The sequence below is a fragment of the Hibiscus syriacus genome, unplaced genomic scaffold (genome assembly GCF_006381635.1).
Source record: "Hibiscus syriacus cultivar Baekdansim isolate YM2019G1 unplaced genomic scaffold, ASM638163v2 tig00111280_pilon, whole genome shotgun sequence".
NCBI lineage: Eukaryota > Viridiplantae > Streptophyta > Magnoliopsida > Malvales > Malvaceae > Hibiscus > Hibiscus syriacus.
Window position 1 is genome coordinate 59,086 of NW_024063046.1, and position 12,617 is coordinate 71,702.

Consider the following 12,617-nt stretch of genomic DNA (forward strand, 5'->3'; position numbering starts at 1 on the left):
CAACATTTACTTATAATCAATTGGCTGTGTTTTTCAAATCCTTGTTTAAAATCGTTTTAGAGTCTTTTTTATTTAACAAAAAGTGGGAGAAATGTTAAAGTGTTTTAAAGGGGAGAAGTGTTAAAGTAAGGGGAGTAATTTCAAACTTGATTTTCAAATTCTTAAAATTACTCAAGTGTTTTGTTATATCAAAAAGGGGGAGATTGTTGAAAACATTTTGATGTTTCGATATAACAAATTAAGTTAAATGAATTTTAAGATTTTACAAATGATTTTCTAAGTATATTTGATTTAATTAATCGAATATCAAATTATTACTCCAAGTCTTTTAAGATCAATTTCAAACCTTACTAAATGTGTAAAATTGTGTTTTATACTTAATATATTTTTGAAACAATTTTCATAAAGTATTTTGAACCAAAATCAAGCCTAAAATCAATTTTTCAAAGGCATGCACCGATGCACCAATCCATGCATCGATGCACCAATGAATAAATTGAGCATCGAATGCATTTTATGCATCAATGCACTCTCCATGCATCGATTCACTCAGGATTTTATGAAAACATCGAATGCATTTTATGCATTGATGCACAGACCATGCATCGATGCACTCATGCTTTTTCAAAACATCGAATGCATTTTATGCATCGATGCACACTTGGTGCACTGATGCACTAAGTGTTCCAACGGTCAAAATATTTGAATTTTACACTTGATGCACTGATGCACCTTGTTATGCATCGATGCACTGACGCTCCCAACTGCTTTAATTAAATGTTATCACACTTAAACGGCTCTATTGACTCCCCTAATCATCCCTAACGTTCAGAATCATTTGAAGGAGTATTTAAACAAGCTTAGAAGCCATTAATAAAAAAACAAGAGATAACAAGAAACAAGAATTAAGTGAGAATCAAAGAGAAAGCATCAAACTCATTGTTTGAGCACTTCAAGCCTATTTTTCATTCAATATTCATTTTGCTTTCTAGAACACTACTTGTACTCAATTGTATTCATTCTTGAGTTGTTCTTTTCTTTGTTCTAGAATTGTGCAAACAATCTACCTTGTGAGGATTTCCTTGTAAGTTTGCAAAATTTGTATTGTTCTCTTTGGGAGAGAGTGTTCTCAAGAATTTGGGGTATAATTCTTGAGGGATTTGTAAGGTTACTCTTTGTCCTCAAAAGAAAGATAAATTAGTGAATTTGTGGAAAATCCTTAGTGTGGATAGCTAAGGTAGTGGACGTGGACTTTGGTTGAGAAAGTCGAACCACTCTAAATCGCTGCGCAATTACTTTCAATTTTCTGCATAGCTTCCACCGAAATTTTTATTTGCCAATTCACTACCCTCTTGGCCATATTCGTCAACCGATTAACTCATCAACATCATTGCCCAAGTCAGCACCTGCCATCAAAGAATCATGACCATCATCACCCAACACAATATTTGCATATTAGGTAGCACTAGTAGTTGCATGTGACAATATTACTACTTGAGGACATATGTTGTGGCACTCATCAACAATCTCAAGTGCTGCTGACCGAGAAGAGAGATGAGCATGATAACCTGCAGTTGGCTTTGTCTCTGCAAAAGGAAAAACAAATTCATCAAACTTGACATGTCTGCTAATAAATACACGTCCAGTGGGGTCGAGGCATTGAAATACTCGATGTTGAGGACTGTAACCCAAAAACATGCACACTTGAGACCGGGGCATCAACTTGTGCGGTTGAAACGCTCGAAGCTACGGGAAAAACCTATAACCATACGCGCGAAGGACCTTGTAGTATGGTTTTTTTGCAAACAGCTTCTCAAATAGAGAAATATTGCCTAGCACCTTGGTTGGCAACCTGTTCACTAGATGAGCAGCAGTAGCTATTGTATATGATTGAAAACGAATTGGAAGAGAGGCTTGAGCTAACAGCACTAGTGCCAACTCGATTAAATATCGGTGCTTACGCTCAACAATCCCATTCTACTCATAAGCATGAGGGTAAGTGGCCCCATGCAAAACACTTTCCTGAGCTAACTCATTTTAGCAGTTTCTGTACTCCCCCAGTCACTTTGCACTGCTTTGATGGATAAGGAAAATTGATTCTTAACCATACTTTGAAATATGCAAAATGCAACAATTGCCTGTGATTTGTCCTTCAAGAAATACACCCATGTATGTATAGTACATGCATCCACAAAAGAAATATAGTATCGATACCCAGCAGAGGGCTCAGTTAAAGGCCCCCAAAGATCAGTAAACACAAGTTGAAAAGGCACATATAGACTGTGGTAGACTTAATAAGGGTAACTTGTGACTTTTACCCCAAACAACAAGCAACACAAGTATGATTTGCATTATCTAAAATGGTAACAACAATGGTCTTACAAACAGATTTTAAAGTAGAAAAAGTTGGATGTCCTAATCTTCTATGCCACAAATCAAGGGCATTACAAGAGGCATTAGCCAAAAGAACCTCTAGTTTATTACAATTACTAGAACTATTATCCAATGCAAATGTATAAAGACCATCTTGTTGATTTCCTTGAAGCAGAAGCTTGTCCGCCACCTCATCACGAATGCAACACCCATAAGCATGAAACTAAAAAATATGTGATTATCCCTAGCAATTTTTGACACTGAAAGAATATGTTTATTGATTTGAGGCACATGTAACAACTCTATAAGTAACAAAGCTCGCGAGGATGATGACGAGCACAATAAAGATTTACCAACCATATTTATATTAAGAGAAACTCCATTCCCAACCAAAAGATTACTTGGACCATCTAGATCAGTAGTGTGAGTGATATTGGAAGCATCAGGAGTCACATGATGTGTAGCACCCGAATCAACAACCCACTGAGCACGAGGATACAAGACCATATTAGCCTAAGACACACAACCAGCTTGCATCGAGACAGCACTATGCTTACTGGCACAACACACACAACCAACATTGTCAAGACTCACATAGTTAACACTACTCGATTCACCCTTTGATCGTGGTTGAGAATTATTTGCCAGAACACCTACAAAGTCATGATCAAATCGATACCAACATCTATCAACCGAGTGTCCATTCTTACCACACAGTTGACACTGCAGACAGGCTCGACCTCTACCACAAGAACGTCCACCACGCATCGAGGTAGGATGTTGTTGTTTGTAATCACGAGAACTATCAGATGTTGTAGAGCTGGTGTGTACATTTCCCTAAACAATGTTAGTACTCATCAAAAAATTCTCAACATGAGAATTAAAACAAGCCAACTATGTCTCTGCATCAATGAGCATGGAGTAAATCCGATCAAGAGAAAGCGTATCTGGACTAGTAGTTATCACAACCATAAACGATTGATATTCTCTTGGCAAGCCTTTTAGAATATTCACAACATTCTCGACCTACGACACAGGACTGCCACACAACGCAAGAGCATCACACTCCTCCTTTATTTGAGTGAGATATACACGCATCGAATCGTCACCTTTTCTCAAGGACTGAAGGTTATAGTGCAAATTCATGACCGTTGTCGTAGACATGTTGGCAAAGAACTGCACAACAGTGCGCCAAACAGCCGTTGCGGACTCAGCACCAATAAACTGAGGCAGAAGAGGAGCACTAATCGTTGACAGAAGCCATAAGGCAAGAGCACTGTCTTGTGCCATGAAATCTTCAAACACTTCATTAACAACAGATGCTCTATTCTCATCAATAATAAACTTAGGCGGAACTTACTTTCTTATTTGTAAACATGAAGAATGATGAGAACGACGCAGAGCACAACACGTCAGAAAGAACAACAAAGAAAAGGCCCAGAATGGTTGGCAAAAGATACCATATTAGAAACTCAAGGATAAACCTACATCATTTTATTTCCACTGAAATATACAACAAAAGTACAGTAGCTTTATAGCTTACAAAGGTTGAAAATCGTCACCTTACTAACCTAACTACTAGACTAACAACCTAACAAACTTAGGTTTAGCTTACTTACAACTGAGATCACACTATTTGCGTGCACCTTAGCTCACCATGCATGTTATCTTTCAACACTCAACATTACTTCTTCCACATTAATTTAAAAAGGTTCCTTATAAGCTATGTTGCTTTGACTATTCATTTTTCTTATCCGGCACTCGTGTCCTACACATATCTAGCTATGGGTATGTGGATATAACCCCTCTCGCACTGAAAAACTTTGGAAGAGTTGAATATACGTATTGTATTCTAAGTTCGAGTAATATAGTTGTAGAATATCAGCGATGCTTGTTCATTATCTGTAATGATATTTGTTTTGAAGAGACTAAAAAAAGCTTTATTTTCATGTCATGAAGCTATGTGATCATGTTCTTTCACTTTTGTTCTTTCATTTATTTGCTTCACAAGAAAGAGATGGTAGTATTTCCGTTGCGTGTTTGAATAATAATTGCCATTAATTTTGATCGGACCATTAATACAGGTTCTCGTTTACCATGATCTACTCGGAATGCTGCAACACCCGCATCATGCAAAGGTTAATCGAACTATTGCCACTTCCGGATAGCAGATTCTTTCATTTTGTATAAAAATTAATGTTATCTAAAATGTTTGCCCCACATCCTGCAGGTTACTCCGAAGTTCTACAAGCAGTATGCACGAGTTGGAGACGTCATCAATAAAGCTATCTTGGAATACAAGGAAGAAGTAACAAATGGTCATTCCATACCCCATACAAAATGAATCCCAAAGACACCGAGGCTTTCACAAAGGAGTTGCAAAAGTTGGGTTCAGACGACGCAACATTTGTGGCAATCGAAGCAGCTGCTGAGCCTGAGAATACGAACACGGAGCAATGACCCTATGCCTACGGTCTCGAAGCAACTAAAATAAGACCAAGATTTTTCAGCTAACTTTAATCAAATTCATCAAGGAGAAAATAATGCCATTGCAGTTTTGTTTCACAGTCTCTACACCACATGTATGTCTTATCTCCTTACTTTTTGTTTCCTTTGATCGGACAATTTGTGCCCATATGGTAAGAGATTTTACAACAATAACAACAACAACAAAACCCTATTCCCATATGTAATGGGGTAAGGGGGAGGTAGGGTAGTAGGCTCCCCCCAAAGCTATGTTGAGAGCAGCTTCCGTGGAAGACCTCCGACAGTCAGAAAATTAAAAAATAAAGATAAAATACAATGCATGTATAAATAAATAAATAAATACATAGTTGAACAGTCTTCATATGCAGTCTACATATACGTGTCTGTAATGGGAAGTAGTCCCTACAAATAAATCCCTGCGTAAAAATCTCTGCATATAGACAGAAACGTAAGTCCGGGCTAAGTAAGGGAATTTAGATTGGTATAAATTTTGATAAAATAACACAATACATTTTATATGTATTATATAAATGTTTTGATGATCCAACTTTAAAATTTAAAATTTTGTTATTTAATTTTAAAAATGATCATGTGATAATTAATTGTATAATATTATTTAATTTTTTGAGTAAACTTGTGCAAGAAAAATAACTTTGGGATTTTTTTCTCTCAACGTCAACTTTTTGGACTCTCTTTGATTTATTGAAGTCAAAATATTTTCTACCAAATCCAAATAATAATAGTGAAAGTTGTAGAACAAACTTCTACAAACTAAGATATAAAAATTCTGATTCAAGTTTTATTGATTTCAAACTAAGATGATAAAAAGGAGAAAAGATAAAATTTTAGAATTAGTTAAGTTACAAGTAATGGTCAACAACGGTCTAACGAATTTGGGTGAGATATTAGACTAATTTCATAAATAAAACTTTCCAAAACTCTGTTTTGCTACTATTATTATACTACTAATAATCGGATGACCAAAAAACGAAATTAGATGATAAGTTTGAAAACTTTTCAAGTTGAATGATAGCACGTTACTTTGAGTGACTAAATGTAGTTTACCAAAAATAACACATACACTAAAATACATTTCACCAAGCCAAAAGCCATGTGAAAAACTCACTTTAAACTAAACATGTTCATACTTCCTATTTCCATTGAATTCCATGATTTATGACTTCTATATGAAAATGAAAAAAGAAATGGACATCCCACAAACCTCTGATACCTCAGGCGTCGGTCGGGTGATCTCGTAGTTCATACGGCTCGGACTCTTATCACTGAGTGGGTGTACCTTGGAATGCGACACTTCCCAATGGAGCACCATGCTTCCGAATAATCTGGACCGATTGCAGAAGAATATCTTGTTCTGCAGAGTACAATTCATCTTTGCTCTATAATTGCATGTCAAACATCAATGGGGATATCAGTGATGCCATTAAAAAAACAAGTGAGACCTGAACTGATGAATTTTAGAAAAGATGTTGCCGAGCACCAGACATTCCCGACAAAAATCAAAGAGCAAAACAAGTCGAGAAATATTTTCACATCTATTTTATGTAGTGGGATTAGGGACGGAAAGGGATATGGCCAAAGAAAAAGATTACCTTATCCATATCCTCCTTGCTCTTTGCATATATGTTTAAACCACTTGCCTCCAAGGACATCGATTACATCCATAGCTACTTCACCCCTATTTGCTATTTAGTTTTAATTAATATTGTAAATTTCTAATAGTATTAGATAAACTAAAATATAAAAGGGATACATGAATTATTTTAGGGGTAAAAAAGAAATTTTGAAAGGCAAGTGGCGAAACACCACTAACCCGTATCCGACCCAGATACGAATTCGAAGTGTCATATTATTTTTTTAAAGCGTTTACTTTTTCAAGATAGTTGAAAATCATCTTTCATTAAAATAAAATGTAAATACTTACATAATTACAACAAAAAGGTTACAAAACCGATCAATGCATATTTAATTTAAGCCTTTATTTACATACCAACAAAAACATATACAAAAGTACCTACTACTTAAATTAATTCTGATCTGATCTTAGTCGAAATATTGTCTTGCCTGCTTGTCCTAACTGGATCTCCTTGTTTTTTTGAACTATGCGTGAAACATTCACACGCTAAGTCACGTAAAGCATTAATACAATAATGAAATCATGAAACAGCAATACTATAATATTGGAGTGTAATAAAAATCATCATATATCTACTTAACGGGAATATACATGAATATGCATTTAATAAATAATAATATATTATAACATGATTCAATGTTATTTCATGTTATATCTTTTCTTAGCCCTTGGTACATTACTGAAAACTTAAGGTATGTAAGTGCATTGAGGTTGTACACAATGTTGTCACCACAGCTCGTATAAAATGCACCGAAGTGCCGCGTAGAAATTTGAAACGAAGTGCCACAGAATGTCCCGAAGGATACATATGTCCCGAAGGACCGAGTAGAAATGTCCCAAAATACCACGTAGAATTGTCCCGAAGGACCGCGTAGAACCCTCGACTCTTGGCATGTCAATTATACCCTCAGCTCTCATATCATATACTATGGGCTTTACCATTTACATCATATCTTATAACTTATTTCACATAGTCAAGTAATCACATAGGTAATGTCTCATAGCTTATACCATTAATTCATATAAAACGTGTAGATCCATCATAGCTTATCTTATACTCATTTATCCATATAGTTCATATAACACCTAGACTAACATACAATACATAACTCATTTATAAATTGAAAGTAAACATATATAAATATGCATGTAATCACATAAGCATAGAAACCATATTAATCACATTTTAATATTCATGCAATCATGAAAGCAAAACATGATAAACAGACTCATCGCGAGTCTAGTTTCCATGTAATTATATCTCATAGTAATATGCACTCACCTTAGCCTCACTTAGTTCAATTAACTCCTATAACTCTTTCTCTCTCTTGATCGATCTTAACTTGTTGATTGTTCCAGAATTTGCTTATGTTCGATATCTGCACAAATATACATTCGATATGAATATCAGAATTCTAAGCATTATGAATCGATTGTTAATAACATAAGCTAAAAGAAGTACTTGATTCAAATTTTCACTTTAAATAGTATCGATACCCAATGTATAGTACCAATACTTCCTTACTGTGGTATCGTTACTATACTTCAGTATCGATACCCTTTTTCGATTATGGAATTCCATCTCTAAAAATGGTATTGATACTTGCATAATGGTATCGGTACCAAGGGTACCGATGCTACCCCTTTAGTATCGATACTCCATGAATAATTTACCAACTTTTAGCTTATGCTATCGATATTGTTCATCCAGTATCAATACCCTAACCCAATATTTCATATTTTCACTTTGAAGTATCGGTAATGTACCTTGGGTACTGATATTATTCAAAGTGAAAATTTGAATTAAGTAATTCTTTTAGCTTAGGTTATGAATGATCGATTCATAATGCTTAGAATTCTTATATTCGTATCGAATGTATATTTGTGTAGATATCAAACATAAGTAAGTTTCGGAACAGTCGACGAGTTAAGATCGATCAAGAGAGAAATAAAGAGTTATAGGAGTTGATTGGACTAAGTGAGGATAAGGTGAGCACATATTACTATGACATATAATATATGGAAACTAGACTCGCGATGAGTTTGTTTCATGTTTTTTCTTCATGATTGCAATACTAAAAGTGATTAATGGTTTCTATGTGTATTTCAGTACATACATATTTTATATGTTACTTGCAATGTTATACATGGTTATGTATTATAGTTCTAGGTGTATATGAACTATGTGGATAAATAAGTATAAGATATAATTTATTGATATGATCTACGCATTTATATGAATTAATGGTCTAAGCTATGAGACATGACCTATGTGATTACTTGACTATGTGAAATAAGTTATAAGATATGATGTAAATGGTAAAGCCCATAGTATATGATATGAGAGTTGATGGTATAATTGACATGCCAAGAGTTTAGGGTTTTACGCAGTCATTCAGGACAATTCTACGTGGTCCTTCGGGACATTTCTACGCGATCCTTCGGGACATTTCTATGCGGTCCTTCGGGACATATATGTGGTCCTCCTGGACATTCTATGTGGCACTTCGGTGTAAATTCTATGCGGCACTTCGGTGCATTTTATGAGCTGTAGTGAAAGTATTGGTGCACAACCCTAAATGCACATACCTTAAGTTCAGTAATGTACATGAGCTAAAAGATATAACATGAAATAACATGAATCATGTGATAGGTATTATTTGTTAAATGCATATATGTATTCTTGTTAAGTATATATGATTTATTACACTTTGATATTATAGTATTGCATGTTTCATGATTTCATTATGCATATTGTATTATATGTCTCACTAAGTCCGGGACTTATCGGTGAGTGTTTCACACGTAGGATCAAAGAAACAAGGAGATCAAAGTTAGGAAAGACGGGAAAAATAATATTTATTGACTAAAGATGAGATCGGAATTAATTTAAGCAGTAGATACTTTTGTTATATGTTATTTTGTTGGTATATAGATAAAGGCTTAAATTAAATATGCTTTGATCGGTTTTGTAAACCTTTTTTTGTAATTATGTAAAGTATTTACATTTTATTTTAATGAAAGATGATCTGAATTCAACTTATTCATACATTAGTAGTAAGTTGGTGAGAGAGTTGAGAATTCAACTAGAAGCAACAAGTAGTGATGTGATAGTGGCAAACCCATTAGGGCATCGTGTTCGGGTAAATCAAGTGTGTCGAGGGTATCCCATAAGGATTCAGAGAATTGAATTTTCTGCTAATCTGATGGAATTACCCTTTGACGAATTTGAGGTGATATTGGGAATGGATTGGCTATATCATTATCATGCTAATGTTGATTGTAGAATGAAGAGGGTAACATTGATAAGTCCAGAAGGATTAGAAGTTATAATATTTAGTGACAGATTTAATCCGTTAGCAAATGTAATATCAGTAATGTCGGCCAAGAAATTATTGTTACAAGGATATCAAGGTTTCATTGCTAATGTGATTGATACTCAAGCTGAGAAGAAAGGATTATAAGAGATTTCAACAGTCAGGGAGTTTCCATATATTTTTCCTGTTGAGTTGCCAAGATTACCTCTAGACAGGGAGGTTGAATTTCAAATTAAGGTAATGCATGGAACTGAACCGATTGTAATGGCACCTTATCGAATGGCACCGAAAGAATTCAATGAGTTAAAGATTCAGTTGCAAGAATTGTTAGATAAGGGGTTTATCAGATCAAGTGTGTCACCTTGGGGAGCTTCAGTATTGTTTGTAAAGAAGAAGAATAGTTCAATGCGTCTCTGTATTGATTATAGACAGCTCAACAAGGTGAATATAAAGAACAAATATCCCCTACCAAGAATTGATGATTTATTTGATCAGTTAAAGAGGGCTTCAGTTTTCTCTAAGATTGATTTACGTTCTGGATATCATCAATTGAAGATTCAAGAAAGAGACATTCCAAAGACAACTTTCAGGACAAGATATGGTCGTTACGAGTTTATTGTTAAGTCCTTTGGGTTGACTAATGTGTCTGCTGTGTTTATGGATTTAATGAATAGAGTTTCAGCCTTACCTTGATAAGTTGTTTGGTCTTTATTGAAGTTTTTGGTATTATTCAAAGTCTAATGAGGAACATGATGTGCATTTTAGGATAGTTCTGCAAACTTTACGAGATAAGAAGTTATATGCCAAACTATCTAAATATGAGTTTTGGTTAAATGAGGTGACATTTCTTGGGCATGTAATTTATGCCGATGGGATTCGAGTTGATCCTCAAAAGATCAAAGTTATTTGACTGGAAAATTCTAAAAAAATGTGTCTGAAGTTTGGAGTTTCTTGGGTCTTGCAGGTTATTCGAAGGTTCGTTTAGAATTTTCGATGATAGTTTTGCCTTTGACAAGGTGATGAGGAAAAAATGTATCTTTACTTGGATCCTAAATGCCAAGAGAGTTTTAAAGCATTAAAATAATTTAACAGAAGCTCCAGTTTTGTTCAACCTGAATCGGGTAAGAACTTTGGGTTATAGTGACACAATCCTATAATGGCCTGGGATGTGTACTGATGCAAGAAAGGGAAAGTAATGACATTTGCATCCAGACAATTGAAATCGCATGAGAAGAATTATCCGACACATGATTTGGAGTTACATGCAATTGTGTTCGCTCTCAAGATATGGCGTCACTACCTATATGGTGAACGTTGTTACCTTTATACAGATCATAAAAGCTTGAAGTATCTGATGACTCAGAAAGAGTTAAATATGTGACAAAGAATGTGGATCAAGCTTCTTAAAGATTATAATGTAGTTATTGATTTCCATCATGGAAAAGCCAATGTGGTAGCAGATGCGTTAAGCATGAAGACATTCACAACTTTGAGAGCTTTAGATGCAAGGTTGTCAATAGACAGAGATTGTGTATTATGTGCAGAATTGATGCTGAGGCTAACGTTGTTGGATCGAATCAAAGAATTGCAGGGTAAAGATGAAAGATGTTTGAGAATAATAGAGCAAGTAAAGAATGAAGAAAATAAAGATTTTGAAGTTAAGTCTTGGGAATTGTATATCGAGGGAGGAGTGATTCCGAATGGACGGGAATTGAAGAATGATCTATTGACAGAAGATCACTGTAGTCCGTTGACAATGTACCCTGGTGGAAATAAAATGTACATGGATCTCAAGAGTCGTTATTGGTGGCCAGGAATGAAAAGAAACATTATAAAATTTGTGTCTAAATGTTTGACATGTCAACAAGTCAAAGTTGAGCATCAAGTCCCTTCAGGATTGTTGCAATCAATCTCCATTCCTCAATAGAAATGGTAGAATGTGACAATGGATTTTGTGACAGGGCTACCTTTGACTCTGAATAAAAGAGATTCGATTTGGGTGATAGTGATCGATTGACTAAGTCAGGCATTTCATCTCGGTACCAAACCCAAAAATCTTCTTTTAACCTGAAAATTACCAATACTTTACTAGTTTCTCATTTTACTCTTCTTTAAAACCTTCAAAACTCAACTATATTCTCAAACCAATAATTCACTTTTTACTCCTAAATATCCAAATTCTCAATAGCCTACTTGAAATAAAAAATCATACCAAATTTTCATCTTTGTTATAATTCTCTTATTCTAACTGAGGACAAGTTAAATTTAACTTCAAACTTCAGTTACCAACTCTTCTCAACAACACTTAAAACCTCTTATATTAATCTCTATAATATCAATCTTTGGTGTTTTAAGCAAACCTTAAGTTTTCCTTAAGTTCTCCTAATAACTTCAAGAATCAAACCTCTTAAAAATAAAAAGAATAACCCATTAAAGAAGAATCCTACCTTAGTTATGGAGTCACAGTAGGTTGAGGAAGAAAGGATGAAGAAGATATCTAGAATTCTCTGATTTTCCTCCCTCTTACACGTGTGGATATATATAAAACAACCATAATGGGGCTTTTTAATTATTTTCCTGTCTAATGACCAATATGCCCTTCCAACTTCTCTTGCTGTTCAATCTTACACAAACAATTTCCAGATAAACCCTTGAACTTTAAAATTTTCTAATTTGATCATGAAATTTTAAAATCTTATAAATTGGTTACTAAACCGGTGTTTGGATGTTACTAAAGGGGCATAACAAATCAGGTTTTTTTCCGTCTCTAAGTGGGATTAAGTCTT

General features: G+C 34.7%; 1 protein-coding gene across 1 annotated transcript; it reads left to right on the forward strand.

Annotated features, from left to right (window-relative positions):
• The first annotated feature begins 11,218 nt into the window (after window positions 1-11,218).
• Window positions 11,219-12,478, forward strand: LOC120157951. The gene is made up of 2 exons (XM_039168910.1): window positions 11,219-11,610; window positions 12,475-12,478. Exons 1-2 carry the CDS (start codon window positions 11,219-11,221, stop codon window positions 12,476-12,478), a joined length of 396 nt encoding a protein of 131 aa, XP_039024841.1.
• The last annotated feature ends 139 nt before the right edge of the window (window positions 12,479-12,617 follow it).

What these genes read in the sequence shown, in the direction of transcription:
- LOC120157951 (XM_039168910.1), top strand. Translation starts at nt 11,219, where the DNA reads ATGTGGATCAAGCTTCTTAAAGATTATAATGTAGTTATTGATTTCCAT.